At 45.4% G+C, this 21,585-nt stretch overlaps 1 protein-coding gene across 3 annotated transcripts in view; it reads right to left on the minus strand.

Annotated features, from left to right (window-relative positions):
- The window catches only part of GALNT15 (polypeptide N-acetylgalactosaminyltransferase 15), a 126,744-nt gene that overhangs the window by 92,472 nt on the left and 12,687 nt on the right, over positions 1 to 21,585 (minus strand). For all 3 annotated transcript variants that reach the window (XM_030933454.1, XM_030933450.1, XM_010377160.2), the window contains exons 2-4: positions 14,547 to 14,713; positions 9,648 to 9,852; positions 2,080 to 2,247 (exon numbers count right to left, since the gene is read on the minus strand). In XM_030933454.1, coding sequence (XP_030789314.1) covers positions 2,080 to 2,247; positions 9,648 to 9,852; positions 14,547 to 14,713 — 540 coding nt within the window. The remainder of the gene's footprint in view (positions 1 to 2,079; positions 2,248 to 9,647; positions 9,853 to 14,546; positions 14,714 to 21,585) is intronic.

A 21,585-nucleotide genomic window follows, 5' to 3' on the forward strand; every position in this document is an offset into this window, starting at 1 on the left:
TCATTCCTCCTTTCTCTTTCTCACCCTCTTTTGTTTTCCTAATGACCATCCACCCTCTCCCCAATTCTATGATGAATCCACCAGGGACCCTGGAAGCAGATAAGTCCCCACTGCTCTAGGGGAAAAATAAATGATTTATAAACACAGGAAGCTAGAAACCTTTAATAAGGGAATTGAGATCGTAATATCCCTCACAGAGATTTTAAACAGAGAAAGATGTAGTCAGAAGGCTTTTGAAAAAGGGTCTCTTCATCTAGGAGAAACAAATTTTAATGCAGCCACACTCTGGGAATTTTTCAAAGTATAAATGACTAAGAGTTCAGATTTTTCTTAATTACTAAAGAAAAAGCAATGCATTAGCAAAGCTACTGGCCGCTAGGTTATAAAAATTCTACATTGCACCAGAATACTAAAAACTGATGTTGTAATGATTATTCAGTCTAATTTCCAATTTTGCCACTCCCAATTTGTAAGATCTTAGGTGGGCTATGTGTCTTTGAGCTCAGCTTCCTCACCTCTAATTGGGGATAAAATAGAGTTTCATAATTGGGTTTTGAGGGGATGAAACAGGTAAGCCATGTAAAATACGTAGCTCTGTGCATGCTACATTTTAAATGCTCACTGGATTTTGATGTTACAAGTTCAGCATTCCTTTTCTGACACCTGTGGGGCCAGTGTGTTTTTTAATGCAGAAATTTTTGGACTTTCAAAAGGGACATACACCATATACTACACATCAGTCCTAGTGGGGTCTGGGCTGGCACTCTTTAGTCAAATATGCTAATATTTCTTTAGTGAAACATACACATATTTTCACAGTAAGCAGTAAGTGGGATAAATAAGGCCAATGCAGACACCCATGTCAGTTCAGGGCAGCTTTTGCTGTCTAATGATTTTCTTTTTGTTTTTGTTTTTTGTTTTCTGTTTTTTGTTTTTGAGACAGAATCTTGCTCTGTCACCCAGGCTAGAGTGCAATAGTGTTGTCTCAGCTCATTGCAACCTCCGCCTGCTGGGTTCCAGTGATTCTCGTGCCTCAGCCTCCTAAGTAGCTGACTTGGAGGGACTACAGGAGTGTGCCACCATGCCCAGCTAATTTTTTTTTGTATTTTTAGTAGACATGGGGTTTCACCATGATGGCCAGGTTGGTCTCGAACTTCTGGCCTCAAGTGATCCACCCGCCTCGGCCTCCCAAAGTGCTAGGATTACAGGCATGAGTCACTGCACCTGGCCTGCTGCCTAATGAATTATTAAACAAATGCTTGGTTTTTAGAGCTTTTTGGATTTTGCAATTATGAATAATGAACTGTGGCCTTGTATTTAAAATATAGCATAGCAGTGAAACCGGTGTTCTCAAGGGCTTGGCTGTCTGGGTTTAAATTCTGGATTCACCTCTCATTGGCTTTACAGTGTTGGGAAACTTTTAAAATCCTTATGTACCCCAGAAACCATGGAGTCAGACAACCAACCCCACTGTGTCCTTTCAGAATTCCTGACCCACAGAATTCATGAGCTTAATAAAATGGCTGTGTTTTACACCAAGTTTGAAGTGGTTTGTTATGCATAAGATATCTAGCGTATCTACTTAAATAGAAGAGTTATCCAAAAACCAAACATGTGAGAAGTCACCCATACAATAGGATATATTTGAGACCTATGGTTCTTAGCATTGACATGCTTGAATTCTTCCTGTTTGCTAAGACGGGACCTGAGGAATCCACACCGTACCTGATGAGAGAGCTGGGCCAAGATTCCATCTCAGGTTGCCACACTGGGGCATTAACTGATGCTATCTGGAAGAGCCTGGCAGAACTTTATGAATATAGCAATATAATGGTGGTAACACCTACATCTGGGTGCCTGGCACTCTCTAAGTGCTTTTCACAGATTAGCTCATTCAATCTTTACAACAACCCTATAAATAAATACTATAATTGCTCTCAATTTACTGATAAGGAAACTGCGGCATACATGAAGTAATTTACTAGGAAACTGTGGAGTCAGGATTAGACCCCAGGCAGGCAGGCTGCACAGTCCATCTTGAGGAGGCAACGGCAAAGCAGGTGTGAAATGGGGCCTCACCTGATGGGGCTTACTGGGGACTGGAGGGCCTTCCTCACATGCTCCGGCAAAGGTTCCCAATGGAAATCCAGCTTCCAGTCCAACACCCCACGCTGCAGGTCCTTCGAGGGGTAATACTGGAAAGTCTTCCAGTCAATCACATCTATCACCGGAGATACCACCCGGCTCCTGGAAAGAATTGTGGAATCAAACAAGGGACATAAAGCATTTATTTGCTGAGACTGGAAACATAGTCTGTACATGGGCTGCCCAGTATGGCGGCTACCAGACACCCATACCTAAAATGGGGTTTATCCAAATCAGGTGTGGAGTAAAATACACCCTGGATTGAGAATACTTTAGTATGGAAAAAAGGATGCAAACATCTCAATAATTTTTACATTGGTTACAGGTTGAAATGGTAATATTTTGGATCTATTGGGTTTACTAAAATATATTATTAAAATTAACTTCATGTTTCTTTTTATTTTGTAATGTGACTATTAGAAATTTTTAAATTACATATTGTTATGTGTTATATTTATATTGTTGTATTTACATACATGTGTTATATTTAGATTGTATAGCAGGGTTCTAGAAAATGTTTTTACATAAGGAATTGGGGTCCATTGCTTTAAAGAGCATGCCAGTACTTTTCTTTCTTCAAAAACCTTTCTTGACAGCACTGAGAGATACAGAGAGGGGTTCTAGGCTCAGCTCTGTTACTAATGAAGTATGTAATCTTGAGATACCTATTATACCTCTCTGGGCCTCAGTTTCCTCATTTGTAGAATGGGAGGTTGAACTACTTCCCACAATGGCCTTTCTCAGCTGCAATGCTCTAGGACTGTGGCTCTTAACTTCTTTTGGGGTCCTTGATCCCTTTGAGATTCAGGGGAAAACTATGGGCCACTCCTGAGTGAAAACTTATATGTCCATGTAAAAAATACTGTGCACGATGTCAGAGAGTTTACAGACCCCTACTCTCAGGTCTAGTTCTTCTTCCTCCTTGTAGCATAAAACTTGATTGGCTTGAGAAATCAGGATTTCCAAGGCCTGGAAGTGTCCCTACTGTCAATGCATGCGTATATGAACATGTGGTATCTATAACCAAAGTCCTGAATCTTGGTTTACTTCCTCATTTCCTGCTACTGTTGGTGATTTTTAGCCCAATTTTATTTTTTATTTTTTTGCACAGGCTGGAGATATGACTGCAGAGTGATGTGGGAAATTGACATGGGTCATATACTTTTTAACTAAGTGGGTGTACCAGGAGCTGCTATCCAACTAGCCAATATCTCAATCACATTTTCTCCCCCTGGCCTGTCATTATAATTATGTCTTAAATCTGTGCCATGGAATGAATCAGGCCTGAACTTCAGGGTGGCTAGAAGGTATCACTCTAAGAGAAGTGAGATTCCTGGGAGGGGAGATACCAGCCACATTGTGTTTACACTACCATCAAATTCCATCTCCATTCCATCATCTTGGAGAGAGCCAGGGTGGTCCCACGATTTCATTATCTGCTTTAATCTATGGCTTTAGGTAACTGATATAAGTGTAAGGAGTTGTGGAGTCTATATTTAGAGCAGGGATCTGAATATGCTTTTCCTGCCTCTTTCACATTGTTTCTGCTGGAAGGCAAGGGGAGCATAATCCCTGGGGGTCTCCCCTATTTTGGGGGTAACCTGCATTGACCTAAGAAAACTGAGAACCTAGACTGGGGAGGAAATGAAGGCACCCAGAGCCCGTTCCAGAGTCTCCACTTACTGTGTAATGAATCAGGCAGATGGATAAATTTGGCTATTGGCAAAGCATCTTGTGGAATTTTGGAAGCAAGAGCTAGGGAATTGTGTGACTGAATTAGGAAGAAATGCATGAAATTTGTGCCATCTTCAGCAATCATAAAAGGACAAGAAAGGGACTTGCATTCAAGCATTCCTACAATCAATTCATCCTAGACCTCTGTGCTGTGTATTTATTTCTTTTTTTCTTTTTTCTTTTCTTTTTTTCTTTTTCTTTTTTTTTTTTTTTTTTTTTTTTTTTTGAGACGGAGTCTTGCTCTGTAGCCCAGGCTGGAGTGCAAAGGCGCGATCTCAGCTCCGCCTCCAGGTTCACGCCATTCTCCTGCCTCAGCCTCCCAAGTAGCTGGGACTACAGGCCCGCACCACAATGCCTGGCTAATTTTTTGTATTTTTAGTAGACATGGGGTTTCACCACGTTAGCCAAGATGGTCTCGATCTCCTGACCTAGTGATCTGCCCGCCTTGGCCTCCCAAAGTGCTGGGATTATGGCATGAACCACTGCGCCTGGCCTCTTTTTTTAAAAAAATGGTCTCACTCTGTCGCCCAGATTGGAGTGCAGTGGCACAATCTGGGCTCGCCACAACCTCCTCTTCTCAGGCCCAAGTGATTCTTCAGCCTCAACCCCCCGAGTAACTGGGACTACAGGCATGAGCCACCATACCCGGCTAGTGTGTGTGTGTGTGTGTGTGTGTGTGTGTGTGTGTGTGTGTGTGCTGAGAAACGGGATTTTGCCATGTTGTTGAGGCTGGTCTCGAACTCCTGAACTCGGAGTGATCTGCCAGGCTTGGCCTCCCTAAGTGCTGGGATTACAGGTATGAGCCACTGCACTTAGCCTGTGCTGTGTACTTTTTCACAAAGGAGTACAACAAAGGAGAAACATTCATTATGTTTCTCTTTTTGTTTTGTCTTTCTGGACGCTCAGAGTCACATGTAAAACTTACTTCTAATAACTATATTACCCCTGACTCCCAATACCCTCTTTTCCTTTCTGAAATCTTCTTTTTCCTCTATTTTAACTGTGTACAACAGTGATTAATCATGAGCCTCCCTGAGTACATTTTGGATAGAGATAAAGAATAAATGTCAATGAATGAAGTGAGGAGTGCTTTCTATTTTGGTGTTTATTCTTATGGACCATAGTGTCTGCCTAAGCAGGGCTAAATTACTGACTCAAAAAGGGTGAATAATTAAAATAAAAAACCCACAGTCTTCTATTTAGCTTTGTGGTTTTGTACCTACAGACGTGTCTGGGGTTCTCGGAATTCATGTAAAGCAAAATAGCGAGACTACCTCGTTTGACTTGGAAGGAGCTGGAAGTGTCTGCTTACTTCATCACTCCCTCACCTGTGAATTGAGTTTTAACCCTCAGGCAGGTACAAGGTTGATCCTATGTTAAGCCTTTCTAAGTTCCAGGAGATCAAGTGCTTGTATTTTAAAAGGCAAACAGAAGGTGTCAAGCTGCTAACAAAGACTGGCTCACTGAAATATGTGAGATCAATGAATACATTACTGTCCAGATATTCAAGAGCTAACTGTAGTTTCAAGCTTCCCATAACCTTTTACCACGATAAAGAATAAGCCCTTGTTTATCTCATTCCTTATTAATTCTCCTGAGCCTGGATGTTCCTCGAGGTCCATGATACATGAGCCATTTTGAAAGTTCATGCGTATTCTTGGTGTTTGTGGAAAGTCTCTTATACTAGAAGCAGAAGACTCTGAATTAATTCTCCCTTCCCAGAACTCTTGCTGCTCAGGTGTGACCGCAGGACTGGCACCAGCTCTTGCAGCGGCAGATATGAGGACGTGTCATGCTGAGGGGTATGAAGTACGATGGTGGCTGGAGAGTTTCCTTGGGGCATCTGAGCCAAAGAAGGCTGCTCCCTCTGGGGGGCCAGGAGGCATCCTGACCTCCTGCTGCTCCTTGACGCTCGCACACGTGCACACACACACGCGCACGCGCTCGCTCCCCCCCACACTCAGACTCTCACATGCTTACACACACACACTGACATGCACAAACACAAGGGGTTCTTACACTGCTTTCCATCATTTAATCCCTCAAAGGGCAGAGTGGGAGGTGTTCTGCTCCCTGCCCCACATTGCTTCTCCCCACAGTAGCCCTGGCTGATCCTGAAGGACTGGATGTCTCGCAGATAGGGACCAAACCCATCTTCAAGACCCATCTTCAAGTAAGAGATAACTTGGTCAGCTTCTTGAGATGATATCATCTTTCAGCCCCTTTCAAGACTGTCCTTTTCCGCTTAGAAACCTTCATCCTTCTGGGGGTATGGCTTCCACTGCTTGGCTTGGGTATGAGAGCTGGCAGTCAACACAAGGTAGCTGGGAGCTGGATACAACAGCTAGTCTTGATTCCCTTCGTTGTTACTTTGTGTAGAAACTGGCCATCAATCAGCACCTCCCAGGGCCACCCTAAAATCACTTGCTCATAGGGAGACTCTGTGTAGGGTTGCTATGAACAGTTACAGGAGTTGTGCACTGTGCAACCCAAGAGAACACCTCTAATATCATCGTTACCGTAAATTTACATTCTTATTTTGACAATTTACAGACAGTTGGCATTAAGATGTCTTATTCTAATAAAATCAGTATGTTATGACCAATTTTCTGAGGAATGGGAGTCAGAAGGAATGGTCATGGGGAAAGGATTTCTACTAATTCAAATAAAGTTGCCACATGGCTAGTAGGAACCTGCTAGGCAGGGACAAGGAACAAAGGCTGGTCAGCAGGCTCTGAATTCCTTGGCCAGGGTATGGAGGAGACTACGACTCTGAAATAGCTGATTTGTGGCTTATTGCACTGTTCACTCACCACTCCTACCCCACCTTTTTTTTAAATAAGAGCTCTTAAAGACCCTTTTTTGTCTTTTGGGCACTGTGTCCTCATCTGGTGACAGAATGTCTCCTGACACAAGCCTTGCAGACAGCTGGGGCCCCTTTCCTCTCCATGTCAGGAGCTGCACCAAATGGCTTCTGCAGCTTGGCTTTGCATGAGGCATGTGGGCAACATCCCTGGGGGAGAACAGCACACGCTGAATGAGGCTGCTTTCCCTGCCACAGCTCACAGAGCATCGCCATGTGGACTGGAGAGAGTGGGACTCAGATACCAGAGGTGGCTTTTCTTCCAGATCCTCACCTGCCAAGGCCTACAAGCTGGACACTGGGGCCCAGAGAAAACAGAGTGGACAAGAAGCCACGAATGAGGTGTGGAGATGATAAAAATGTGGTCACATCATGCAGAAGAGATGGAACCCAAAGAGGAAGGCAAGCCAGTAACACACCAGGATCAGAGGCCCAGTGAGTGTGTGTGGGTGTGTGTGTGTGTGCGTGTGTGTGTGTGTGAGAGAGAGAGAGAGAGAGAATGAGAGACCAAGAGACAGAGAGACAAAGACCATGAGAAAAGTAGAGAGGCAGACAGACAGAGACAGACAGGAGGGGAAAAGAGGAGAGGGGAAGGGCACAGGAAACTAGAATATCTCTTAATCACAAAGGGCTTCCCAGGGAGCCCCATTTTCTTTGTAGCCTAGGACACCGAGGTACGGCCATGTCTTTCTCCCTTCACCTAGCTCTGTGAAATGGGCCCTGATGTGAGAAGCAGATACGAGGGACTCACAACAGCAGGTAATACATGTCTCACACCCGGGGTGGGGTTGGGGTGACTCACATTGCTCCCTGACCAGCTTCTCCAACTCTTAAAAAGAAAGTGTATACAATAAAAAGAGCACTGGACTCAGAGTCAGAAGACCTGACTCAGCTACGAATTATCTGCCCTTACACATCATGTCACCTCTCTGAGCCTCAATTTCTCCCCCTATAAAACAGAAGCTAAAATACCTGCCTGAGGCATCTCATGGGGGTCATTAAAGAAAGCATATGAAATAAGTCTGTGAGGGTTATACATACATAAAGTTTAATGATATTAATTACTGCATTTCTAAATGTCTGCATAAAAGAAGCGTAGAAAACAGCCTGGCTGTCAAGTGGCTGTGTGACCCTCAGGGGTCTTTTTTATTTTCCTGGAACTCAGGGTTCTCGACAGTGAAATCATGAGGTAGGACAAGAAGATCTTCATGGTCCCTCTGAGAGCCACCTGTCTGTGATAACAGATGGGAATTAGAGGAGAAATGGGCGAGATCAACTTTAGAGTCTGACTCCAGTGATAGACATCACTGTGATTTCAAGATGGTCCTTTGCATGGAACACAATCAAAACTGCCAGCTTCAGAGGGCTTGCGTATTTTCTTTTCTTTTCTTTTCTTTTCTTTTCTTTTCTTTTCTTTTCAGGATGGAGTCTCGCTCTGTTGCCCAGGCTAGAGTGCAGTGGCATGATCTTGGCTCACTGCAACTCCTGCCTGCCAGGTTCAAGTGATTCTCCCACCTCAGCCTCCCAAGTAGCTGGAATTACAGGTGCCCACCACCATGCCCAGCTAATTTTTGTATTTTAGTAGAGACGGGGTTTCACCATGTTGGCCAGGCTGGTCTCAAACTCCTGACCTCAGATGATCTGCCTGCCTGGGCCTCCCAAAGTGCTGGGATTACAGGCATGAGCCACCGCACCTGGCCAGCTTGTGCATTTTTGTGTCCTAGTTCTTGTCCTAGTGCTGAATTTATGTGTGTCTTCTTTTCTTATGAGATGTGAGTCAAGAGGCAATCTGTCTCATGAAACTGGGCAACATTAATCTGTCTTGATCTCACTTGAGTTCTGATTGTTCTTCTTTGTTAAAATGGAATGCTGAACTATTAACAATTTACTTTATGTCATTTGAAACCGTCTCCATTTGGCAGGATGGTAATTCCTATGTCTCCAGGATTCATTCCGATGTGGTCCAGAAATTTTTTCTTATATTTGATTGATCATCCCAAACTTCAAGTGAGATAATAAACATTCACCATGGGTAGGCACGAAGGATAGAAGTTATAAGGCTTGGTTCTAGCATTGATCCTATCTTGCTGGGCAGCATCAAACAATTATTGATCATGATTCCACTCTGCTACATGCCTACTTGAGCTCCAAGGGGTATGCCTGAGGTGGTTCAAGGTGGGCCAGCCACCAGGTTTCAGTTTTCCTGGGTGGGATATTCAGACTGAGGGTAGCGGTTGACTAGACATGTTTAGAAACTGTTTGTCTTGAGCAAGGAAGTAGGAAAGAGATTGACAGTCAGATGGGGAAGGAGAGCAGAGAAATGATCAAGAAAAATGCTAAGATGCTTGTCTATAGGGCAATGTAATGCAATCCTCTCCAACTTCACATTTCCAAGGACTGGCCTTAGGTAGGAAATTAGGGACCCCTTATATAAACTGGGGAAAGAAAGAATGCTGTTGAGTGATCACAGAACCTAATGCTTTCTTTTTACGGGTGAGTAATCTATGGCCTAGTGTAGTTCAGAGACTTTTCCCCCAGGTTATGTTATAAGCTTGATTAAAATTGCCAAATTTTCACCAAAGGCAATGATAGCCATAATAAGGTGTTACCCTTATCATGCAATTTAGTACGATTTTAAGTATTTGCAACCTCATAGAAGCTGTTCTCCAAGCCTCAGTTTCTTTATCTATAAAACAAGGTAGATGGACTGGAAGACCTCTAATCTCCTTTCCAACTCTAACTCCATATTCTTAAAAGACCTAAACATCTGAAAACCCAAAGGGAATAGATTACTCTCTAACAGAGACTCAGGAATTAATAGGTGGGTTGTTCTGTGAGTGGCTGATGCTGTAGACTATTTCTCCCAGTCCTATGTCTTGCTTTACAAGCCCAGGGAATAAGTTACCTGTCACCAGCTATTCTGCTGAGGAGGGGCTCCAGCCAACCTGGGTGGCACTCGCAGTGGGCATCCATGAAGACCAGCACATCCCCGGTGGCCCTGGTGGCCCCCAGCATCCGGGCCCTGATGGCACCCAGCCTCTTGTTGCTCCTGAGTAACTTCACCCCCTCCAGCCTGGCCACATATTCGCTGAGAGCAGACTTGAGTTTTCCTGGAATCAACAGGGTTGTGGTCAATGGAATGACAAATGCCACAACCGATGAGACTGTGACTAAGATAATTGTCAGCAACTCTCTCTTGGAAGCTGTGGTGAGCACATGGGTCCTAAGAACCAAAAACATGATTACAGTGTGGTTGTTGCTGAGATGTAAGATGCTTCGTTAGGTTGGGGTGGGCCATGATTCTCTCCAGTAAAAACTAGAGGGATGCTGTCAGAAAACCAGGAAAGGGGAGAACTTGCTAACATTCTCCAAATGCAGGAGCAAGAATGCGGCAGATACTGTTGGTGTCTGATGTGGTTTGGCTCTGTGTCCCCACCCAAATCTCATCTTGAGTGGTAATACCCACAATCCCTATGTGTCGAGGGAGGGACCTGGTGGGAGGTGATTGGATCATGAGGGCAGTTTCCCCCATGCTGTCCTCGTGATAGTGAGTTCTCATGAGATCTGATGATTATATAAGTGTTTGACAGTTCTTCCTCTTCTCTCTCTCTCTCTCTCTCACTTGCTGCCATGTAGGACACGCTTCCCCTTTTACCATGATTGTAAGTTTCCTGAGACCTCCCCAGCCATGCAAAACTGTGGGTCAATTAAACCTCTTTTCTTTATAAATTACCTACTCTCAGTTCTTTATAGCAGTGTGAGAACAGACTAATATAGTGTCCTAATCAGATTCCCTGAGCTCCCCTTAACAGTTTTGGTTTGGTTTGCATGTCCGCAGCTGCTGTGCATGCTAACTGAAATCTGAACCCCTCTGGAGACTTACCTTAGGGTATTAAAATGGTCTCTGCTGCAGGTGCCAGACAGTGATGCAGGATGCTGGCCCTGGCCCCAATCATGGTCAATGACTGACCATTGCAGGGTAAAAAGCAAGACAGACCCCACAGTGCAGCCTGTGCTCCAGAGTTCCCCATGGGACCAGGCTATGGCTGGACTTCATCTGAAACCACATCTTTGTTCAGCTCTTCCCTCTGTCTCTTCTACATCACTCACTCCCCTACAGGTTTCCCCTGAGAGTACACCCTCAAAAAAATCACATGCACATGAATCTCCATCTCAGGCCCTGCTTTCAGGAAACCCGACCTAAAACAGTGGTCAAGGAAGCCAAAGGCAAACGGGTCCATTAAGTTTGGCAGCTGGTAGGAGATTAGTGGTGCTGGTCAAAGAGGTCTCATTGCAGTTGATAGGGGAGTCTGCAACACAATGGGTCCAGGAGAGAAAACAGGAGATGCAAAACTGAGACCAAGAATCCAGACAGTGTTTCAGGAAGGTTGATTCTATAGGGGAAAGGAGAGAAAGAGGCCTAAGAAAAAGGTGATGAAAAGGATGAGAGAAACTTGTTAGGTTTTGTGTTTAAGATAAGAATAACTTGATTGTGTGTGTGTGTGTGTGTGTGTGTGTGTGTGTGTGTGTGTGCATGTCCATGTATACACATGCCAAGAGGAACAAGCCAGTGGAGATAGAAGGAACAATATGTTCACAGAGAAGCAGTGGTCTCCATGAAGTCTTGGAAATGGGGAGTCCCCCCAGCCCAGTGGACTAAGATCTCCCCACGGACAGGGGTTGTACCTAATGCATCTCTTCTGCTCCAACCCTTAGTGCAGGGCCTGGCCCCCAGTAGGCACTCGGTACATGTGCATTGAGCAGAACTGAGCCAAAAAGCAAGAATTTCCCCCCAGTCCCCCAGCCCAGAGGTGGCCTTAACTGTGGATGCAAGTAGCCTGGCTGCTTTGGTAGCCGGATCTCTGGGGAGGCTGGAGAAGGTTAAGACAGCCCTGCCCGAGAGCCCCCAGCGGACTTTGTACACTCCTTCCCTGGGAATCTGTCTTCTAAGCACCACAGATTTTCTGCAGGGGGAACAATGTCCTGAGCAGTAGAGGAAAGGAGTCCCAGTCACTGGGCTGTTGCAATTCTCACTGGTAAAATGCTTTGCTGATTTGTTACTTTGTGATTATTTTTCTGGTAAGATTGTCAGCCCTGGTCCACTCCCTAGAGAGGAATCTGTTAGTCAAGCTACTAACATTTCTGAACTTGCATGTCTGAAAGGCAGCCCCTCAGTGATGTCATTGGCTTTAACATTGCTAAATGTAACATATTCCTCACCATTCATTCTCCCCTTCCACTGTACTGACAGAATTTTGATGTTTCTTGGGGAAGCTAAAAACATCTATCTCCCAAGACTTCCTCTCACTGCTGGCAGCAGCTCTGGTAGAAATAAACTGAATGAGAGGATTCTGAGAAAACTATTATTTTACTATTTTTTTTCCCAAAGAGGACAAACTGGACTGGCCTCTGCCTATCTCTTCTTCACCTTTTTCTGTTTGAAATATGTATGTGATGTCCAGAGGTAGAGAAGCCCTGTTGTGATTATGAAGTCAAAACTACCCTCTAAGCATGTTGAAGTGGAAAGCAGATGAAGGTGGGTATCCAATGGCATTGTGAGCTGTCACGCCAATCCTGCATTGCCGCCCTACAAGCTTTCTGTACTATAAGGAAAAATAAATCTCTATTCATTGGTTAAGTCACTGCAGCAGGTTTCTGTTCTATGCAGCCAAATACTGATATTCCCACCAAACATTAATTTATGAAGCTCTCCTTGGGCTGACTGCTGGTCTCTTTAGCTATACCTCTAACCCTTGTTAGTATTATGTAGGACAGACTTCTAGCAAGAGAGCTTCAGAATAGATTAAGAAAGAACTTCCAGACTGCAATGGTTGTTTGGCGTTCTCAGCGGGTTTTGAAGCGGGTAAGAGCACCCATGTCTGATTGGTATAGCACTCGGCAAAAGCTGGGGTGATCCTCAACTCCTTCCTTCCAGAAAACAGCAGAAATACTGACTTCCACTTGTAAAGGGTCGTCACGGGCTGGTCATCACAAGCATTTTCTGATTTAATGATTTGGTGTGGGCAGTACCTGAACGAGTACCCTGCAGACAAGTACCCTGAAGCCCACCTAGCTGATTCTATCACACTATGCCGTCATGACCATCAGCTTGGAAGCCCATCAGGGTGGCTCAGGGCAACCCGCAGCACCTTTTTCTGTCACAGTTTTCCTCAGAGGTAGAGTAGGGTTGATAAGCCCTGCCTCTCTGGGTGGCCAAGATGATTAAATGAAAACAGTGTGCAAGGTGCTGCTTGTCTGGGATCTGGGTCTTGGCAAGCACACAAAGGAGAGGGACCAGCAGAAATGGAAACAGTGCTGGCCTTGGTTGTGGAAAAGGCCTTGCACCCCAGTGTCAACAGGGAATACGGGGCCACTGGATGCAGAGCCAGCCCAGTGGTGAGCGGCCGAGGGGGCGTTGGCCAGGAGGGGGCAGCCTAATTGCTTGGCAGGGAGTCCTAATTGCTTGGCAGGGAGGGGGCTGCCAGCTCTGGGGTAGCCCGTTTCTCTGGGGCCCAGCTCCTCCACTTACCATACTCGCGAGGGGCACAGACATAACACAGCTCATCAGATGGTGGGGGCCAGACCACAGGTGTGCTCTTAGGCGGACCCTGCCCCACTTGAGGGTTCAGAGAGTCTCTGGGCACTTTTCCAGCCGACCCAGCCCTGTCCCGCACCTGTTCATTAGTCCTGCCTAATATGCAGCCAGCTGCACCCAGGAACCCCAGGTGTTCCCAGAGCCTCTGGCTAATCTGACTCACTGCTATGGCCAGGCTCAGCCCATCCCTGGAGTGAGGACCGTAGAAAGAACTAACAGAGGCACCTGGCTATCCTAGCCCTTCTCCATCATTCCCCTGAGCTGCAATGCTCAGCTCCCCTCGGAGCGTTCTGATCTTCCCAGAAGGCCAGGAGGGGTGTCCCTAGGTCATTTATTTGCGCCAGAAATGTAGGCCTCAGGCCCAAACCAAAGACTAGAGCAGAGGTTCTCAAAGTGTGGTCCACAGAAAACAGCAACATCAGCATCACCTGGGAGCTTGTTAGAAATGCAAACTCTTCGGCCCCACTCTATCTCCAGAAACTCTGGGAGTGCACCCTGCAGTCAGTAGTTTAAAAGTCCCACCAGGTGATTCTGATGCACACACAAGTGTGAGAGCCACTGACCTAGGAGTCAGGTGGGGGCTTCTCTGTCTCCATCTTCCTTTAGGGCTGTCCCTAATAGCGAGGTTCCTGTGAGAGGAAGCATACAGGCAGCTTCTGCAAGTCTGGCCTCTGGGCCTGACTCTGCTGCTTTTGGCTGACGCTGCTCCAGTCTGCTCTCTTCTCTGGGCCCCAGTTTCCTCCTCTAGAATGTGAGTGGGTCTGTCTAGGCCATGATGAGTTAAGGACCGATGCACATACGTGCATATGTGTAAAGTGCTGCACCGAGGTCTAGGAGGCAGTCAGCACTCACAACAGGGCTGCCTCGTGTGATTCTTCAGTGTCTTGGGGAGAGGATTGTTGGACTGGGTGGGGCCTGGGAGAGAGATCTCCACGGGACCAGGCCGAAGTGATGCGCCTCAAGACCTCCCCAGGTGAGGCTCCTCAAGACCCTCCCCAAGGCTTCTCTGTCTTGCGGCCCCCACTGCCTTACTGGTTTCCCCTGATGGCTCTTCATTCGTAAGTTACTTGCTCATGAATCCTCATCTGGAGGTCTGTACTTGGGGAATCTTGCCTAAAATAGTTCCAAACTTCAATCTTTTGCTTGGGAACTCCACCCCCCTAGGGGGTAAGGCTCACCCAGGCGAGCCTGGAGGAAAGCCTTGGCTACCTTGCTGGCTGAGGTCGTCCACGAGGATGATCTCCTTCAGGAAGGCCCTGGGCACTGTGTCAAGGATGCTGTGAACAGTCCTCAGGAGGGTGGACCAGGCCTCATCATGGAAACAGAGGATGACACTGGCTGTGGGCAGGCTGTCCTGAGGGTGCTGCTGCAGACACCTGCAGGGAAGAGAGCCAGAGAGCCATGGGAAAGAGAAGCCCACAAGAAACGTTCCACACCCTCTAATTCATCTCCCTTGCCCTGGTTGGGGCTGCTCCCATTCTATGGCTCTCCTATGGAATCTCTTAAAATTCCCATTTAAAGAGAACCTGTTACGCCCCATAGTGGTGCTGTCTACTATCTCCCAATTCTCAGAACTCAAGAGCTCCTTTATCATTTAATCCAAAGTCCCTCTCACTGCAATTGAGAAGCATTGCCATCGTTCTCAGCAGATGACTGTCCTCATCTGTAAAATGGGAATGAATGACAATATTATCAACCTCACAGAGCTGTGGCGAGGCTTAGATAGGATGATGCACATAGTTAAGTGTCCAGTAATCTCTAACTGTCATCCATTCAAGGGCAGGGACACCACTTTCTTTATTTTTATGTTCCTACAATCTAGCACAGCACCTGGCACACAATTTTTAAATGTTAGCACTTACTATTTTTAAAAATTTAACTTTAAGTTTCAGTATAGATGTGCAGGACTTGCCGGTTTGTTACATAGGTAAATACATGTGCCATAGTGGTTTGCTTACAAAAGGCACTTTGTTTTTTCTTTTTTGAGACTGAGTCTTGCTCTGTCGCCCAGGCTGGAGTGCAGTGGCACGATCTCGGCTCACTGCAAGCTCCGCCTCCCGGGTTCACGCCATCGCCGAGTAACTCCGGAGCCTCCCAGTAGCTGGGACTACAGGCGCCTGCCACCACACCCGGCTAATTTTTTGTATTTTCAGTAGAGACTGGGTTTCACCATGTTAGTCAGGATCGTCTCAATCTGCTGACCTCGCGATCCACCCGCCTTGGTCTCCCAAAGTGCTGGGATTACAGGCGTGAGCTACTGCGCCCGGCCCAAAAGGCACTTTCTTAAGTTTCTGAAGCGCCTCTTTCTGGGTTGCAGGCTGCTGCTCAAACCATGTTCCTCCTCAGAGGGACATGTCAATAGGAGCCATCTCAAGGACCCCAAACTTCGGGCACCTAAAGGCATCTGTGAGGTGGAACTGCAGGCAGAGTGACAACCAGGCTGAGGCTGGCCCTGTCTGAGGGAAACACCTTCCAAGAGGTGTCAACTCACGCTGCTGGCTAGCCTGGTACCAGCCTAAGAAAGGCAGAAAACTCTCAATGCACAGGAAACCTGTGTGTGACTCTCAGGGCAAAATCCTGTGTAGAGAGGGAGAATTGAGTCTAGGTAATGGTAAACAGAATTCCTAAATAATTTTTAAAAACACATAAACATCTCATAAATTAGCTATTTTGTTGGTTTATAAATTTATAAGCTATTTATTTCCATAAATGATTTGAAGCCCCTCACAAAAAAACTACACACAATACAAATACTTAAAATGATGGTAAAATAAAAATAAGGAGGAAAAGTCAGGAGCTGAGGAATATAAGTAAATGTAGAAAGTCAGCATTTGGAGAAAGAACATAAATACATAGGTTATAAGGGCCTAGGTATTTCTAGAATGAATTTAAATTTGACTCTGAGATTCCTGGTAGCCAAAGTAAAATGTTTATTCCGCAACAGAATTATCACCATTAGAGAAGTTACATACAAGGTTTTTTGGGGAAAGCAAAACCCTTTCTAGTAATTTTTTTCTTTCAATTACCACTTTACCACTTTTTATTTTGAAATAGTTTAAGACTGACAAGAAATGGCCAAAATAATACAGAGAGTCCCTGTGTTCCCTTTACCCAGCTCCCCATCGTGAAAATATCTTACATAACCGTCCACAGTGAGCAAAACCAGGAATCCGACATGAGTCAATACTGTTAACTCACATTAAATTTTGAAGAGAAGATTTAGCACCCATCTAACACTTATTTGAAAGAGAAATTCCTATGAACTTTAGAAAGAAGTCCCCAAATGCATGGCAGCGTTCTAAGAACCATCCTTAAAACAAATAAAATAATGAACTTTTATAGTTTGAATTCAGGGCTGTTCAAATAACATGTCCAAAATGGAACCAAAAAAACCCAAACTATTGCTTGGGTTTATTGCCGGGAGACTGGCTATTTGCCAACTGAGATAGGAAAGGAGTCTGGGGACAGAGAGGCCTGGGTCTGGAATTCCTGTGGGGGCAGTTTAATAGTTTACCAAAATCAGTCCTGTCTGCTCTAAGAACAGAGCACAGCTATGCCTGCCAGCCATGCCTGGCTCCTTTCTCTGTCTCAGTTCATAGACTATGAGAATTGGAAACAACACAAGTGTGTGGTATGCACACACATGTGCACATGCGTGTGTGTGTGTGTGCATCCTTGCAGTAAGATGGTCAAAAGAACTTAGACTTCGGAATCAGATATATTTAGATTTGAATGTTCACTCTGTTGCTTCCTAAGTTTCCTTGGGTAATTCACTCAATGTTTATAGGTATCAGTTTCCTCATTTGGAAGGTAAGGGTAACCATAATTACCCTTTAGGCCCACTGAGAGAATCAAAGAATAATAATAGGCACCCAATAGACAGTGACTGTTTTATAGTCATCTTCCAAAAAGACACAAATATAATTAGTATGAATGTTATATTTATGATCATCTTCGCAAATTATAGCTACCTTTAAACAACTATTCTACAGCATAGTATGAGACATCTACTGAACAAGTTTGGGTTTGGGTTTCCCAACAGTTTCCCAACAGTTTCCACTTCAGAGCTTTTGGGAGAAATAAGTTTGATAAAGGGCTTAGCACAGTGCCTGGCATGGAGCAGGGTCTCCTTCAATTAAAGAAATTTGTATTTAACCTCTAGCTCTTTAAGATCACACTCCTTGCATATTACTCAAAGTAAGGAGATGTGAGAACTTCCATCTCTGCTAGTTAAATGGTGACTAGGGCACTCAAGTTCCTCTCTTTGATCTCACAGAACATTCTCTGTGGGGTGGCAGTCTCTCCTGGTAACTCAGGCTGTGGACACTGAGGCTCCACCACTTCCTAGCTGTGTAGATGACCCTGGGAAAGTTGCTCAGCTTCTGGGTACCTTGGTTTCCTCAGAATGGTAGCAGTAGGGCCCACTTTTTGGGGTTTGCTGCTGTGGAGATGAAATGATCTTTATAAAACAGCAAGAACAGTGGGTGGCACAGAGTGAGCACCACGTGTTTGCTGCCATTATTAACAGATGTCCCATTACTACAAGAGCCTCTCAGGCTCTTCCAGCCTTGAAAGTGTGTGTTCTTGATTCTTTGGGGGTTCATTCCTGCAGGAGGAGGAAGAAGGAGTTAGAAAAATCAGGAGAGCAAGCATTTAAAAGAGAATTTCATAGACTCCCCTTGCTCCAGGAATTTCTGGGTTTTATGAACATATACAACTTCTGAGAGAGAGAGAAGATGGTGAACTGATGGATGCGCAAGGAGTATGAGTGGGATAAACTTAACAGGCTGCTAAGAGATGTTAAAGGCCAAATGGGTTCTTGCAAGCCATTACAAGGCTATGGGGGATGCCCCCTGCAAGCTGTGGAGGTTTGTCTTCTGGCATCAGCTCAGAAAGAATCCTTCCCCTCTCTCAGGGAAAGAAGCTCACACAGCCTTCAAGACATAAACCGACAGCTGTGGTTTGTTCTGCAACTGCAGAACTGCCTGGAGACCAAAGCTAAAAATCACCATGGAAATAATCTGGTGTTTCAGGAGAGGACAAGCACGGGCTCTGAGTGGACCCAGCCTGAGGTCTGTGAGAAGGCCCAGCACCCACAACATGGCTTGGAGTGTGGAACTAAATATTATAACCCCAAATTTGACAAAGTCTTGTGTCTCAGGGCCTGTTAGATGCTTTTAAGAAGAGCCAGGGATTATTTTGTTTCCAGTGGGCTGGAGGGGGAGCCTGAGGATTGTGCAGACTGTGTAGCTCCCAGACACCAGTGGAAGGGAGGGATAACAACTACATGTACAGGTTTATGGCTGTCCATGGTCCTCATCCCAGGATAAGCTTCATCAGCCTGTGGGCAGCACAGTCATGCAGGGATGGGGCAAATGTGATGAGTCCTCTCTGTGCCCGTAGTTCCAGGTGGCAGCACAGAACCAAGTAGGAGGGTATGACAAGCAAATAGAGTCCCTGAGAGCAGCCAGACTGCAACTCCATTTAGTTTGATAAACTTGCTCAAAAATGTGTTTGTTCAGCTGATGTTATATTAAGTAGATAAAAGGCCAAGTTTTGGCATTGGATTCAAATCCCAGTCTGTCCTTATGTGACCTGGGAAAGTACCGTAAGCTCTCTGAGAACTATCCTTGCTTTCAACAGTCTCCAGATCAACAGACTCAATTATACTTCAGTCATTAATTCTCATTTCTCACAATCCTTTTGACTCCATTAATCCATCTTGAACATACAATTTACTTAAACTCATGTTGCTCATCTATCTGTAAAATGGGGTTGTTGGAAGGATCAAATGAGCTAATACATTTGAAGTACTTATTCATAGTAAGAGCCCAAAAAATGCTAGCTATTATTGATTCTTGCAAACCTCTCGTGTGCCTGGATATCTCTCTAGCTTCAATTTCTTCATCTCAATAAAATGAGATAACAAGTAGGGTTACTTTAAAGGGCTATGTAAGATGTTGTGTGCTTTGTCCACAGCAGGCTTTCAATAACTTGAAGCTGTTACTATTTCTCAGGTAGGAATGTGCTGACTGGCTTCTGGTACTGTCTGGACATGTCTCTGAGGATGTCCTTCAACACAGCAGAGGAACTGGGCTGGTATTCTGGGAATAACAATCACTGATATTTGTAGGATATTCCCATCCATTATCTCATTTACTCCTCATCTCAATCACTGGGGCTGGTGCATTGCCCAACACCAGTGGGTGCCATGCCTAGAGATCACCATGCACTGGTGTCTCTTGAAGTTATGCAACATGGTGGTGCTGTTCACCTCAGGGATTACAGGCAAAGGAGGCCAGGTGGGTGATTGGAGTTCAGCTAGATCCCCTGCTGGACTTAATCTCCCTAGAATCCTGGCCTAACAGCAAAATGTTTCCTGTGATTCAGGCTGCCACCAGGAGCAAAGCTCTCCAATCTCCTTGCTCATCCAGTGGCTTTGGTGGCTCCCCCCCTTTTTTTTTTAAATGCAGGATGACTTCCCTTCAAGAGGATAAAGCTTGTAATAGAAAGCATCCAACTCCTTAGCTGATGTGAGTGTGTAAAGTTTTGGGAGATGCCGAGGAGACAATAAGAAATGGTCCAGATGGTATGGCCCTACTCAGCCCTGTTTGGGAACCCTGGGCTCCTCATGTCACCATGAGGACCTTGGAGAGAGAGGACACAAGGAGGGAGGTGGAAGTGAGGACAGAGAGGGAAATGGTGCTAAGGACTTGTCATCTGCTTTGCAATCTATCCACTCTTTCTCCCCGGCTCCCACCCAGCCTTACAGAGTGTCAGGCAGTAAGAAATGAGGGGTGGGTAGACCTGAACTAGGAAGAGGGTTTGAGCGGTGATTCAGAGAAGCCACTGGAAACCTAGGAAGCTGGCTAACAGAGATATTTGAAAGGTCCTAAACTGCATCTACACCATCCCCTCCTAGTGCTCCAATCCCTTTGTTCAGGTTTGAAGGGAGCATAAGCTCAAATGCCAGCCAGGGAGATGTGACTCTGGCCCTGTGGGTGCTGCAGTGGGCCAGAGACCACATGGCCCACCTAAAAGGAGCAGCTGATGTTACTGGGAGGAAATTTAGTACAGTTTTGCCACATCTTCCTGATTTTCAGAAAAAGCCAGAAACCTGAATTGTTTCTGGGAAATCTCTTAATTTTTTAATGTTGGCCACTAATCCAACATTTTTAAATAAAACTGTGTAGCCAAACATGTCTGTGATGGGACACGACCTATAGCTGCCATTTTGTGCCAAGTGAGTTCCTGTAACTTCTCCCTTCCACCACTGGGCAAGACTCCTCTTCCTTCACCCACAGGCAACACTTTGCCTTTTGTGATTCTTTTCCTCTGAGATGCCCCCTTGCAAGTGTGTACAGCCTGAGCCAGGATAATGGTCTGGGGGGAAGAGCGTGAGGCTAGATGTGCTAGATGTGCCATGTGCCCTGGATGAAGACCTTCGGTCATGCTCAGACTTCAGAATCCCCCTTAAGGGAAGGAAGATAAGGGGCCTGGGACAAGTCTATCACTTCTCTCCTCTGAAACCTAGTTCCCACGTCTGATACTGAGGGGTTCACTGTGTAATATCCAAAGATCCTTCCACCTTTGAGTCTATGATTTGTTTTCACTGAGGGACAATGGAGGAATAGGGTAGCACCTGTGATGTGGGCGTCTTACTAATATTTATCATAGCCACCATTTCGTGAGGATTCTTATGTACCAGGTGCTGTGCTTTAGCAGCATGAATTATTACATGAATTATTACATTTAATCCTCCCAAATGCCCTTTGAAATAGGAATTTTCATGTGTGCAAAGATGGTCACAACATATCTGTTCACCGTGTTTCTTTATAATGTGAGTCAGCCACTCTTTGCATCAAGAAATGGAATCTATTTCTTCAGCCCCTAAGTCTGACTGGCCTTGTGCCTTCCTTAGACCAATAGAATGTACTAGAAGTGACATTCGAGAACTCCCAAGATGAAGCCTCAAGGCCTTCCACTTGCTGTCATGAGATGTCACGTAATGAAACCAATGTAGCCTAATAGAGGATTAGAGGCTACTTGAAGAAAAACTAAAGTCCCCAGCTGAGGACCAGCATCAGCTGCCAGGTCTGAGAGCGAGGCCATCTTAGTATTCAGTGCAGTCAGTAGCCCTCTGACGGTAGCCACGCGGGTGAACCCAGGGGGGATCAGCAGAAGAACTGCCTGGCTGAGTCCGGTCCAAATTATGGAACCATAACATAGAAATGGCTATTGTTTGAAA

Source organism: Rhinopithecus roxellana, chromosome 1 (genome assembly GCF_007565055.1).
Source record: "Rhinopithecus roxellana isolate Shanxi Qingling chromosome 1, ASM756505v1, whole genome shotgun sequence".
Classification (NCBI taxonomy): Eukaryota; Metazoa; Chordata; class Mammalia; order Primates; family Cercopithecidae; genus Rhinopithecus; species Rhinopithecus roxellana.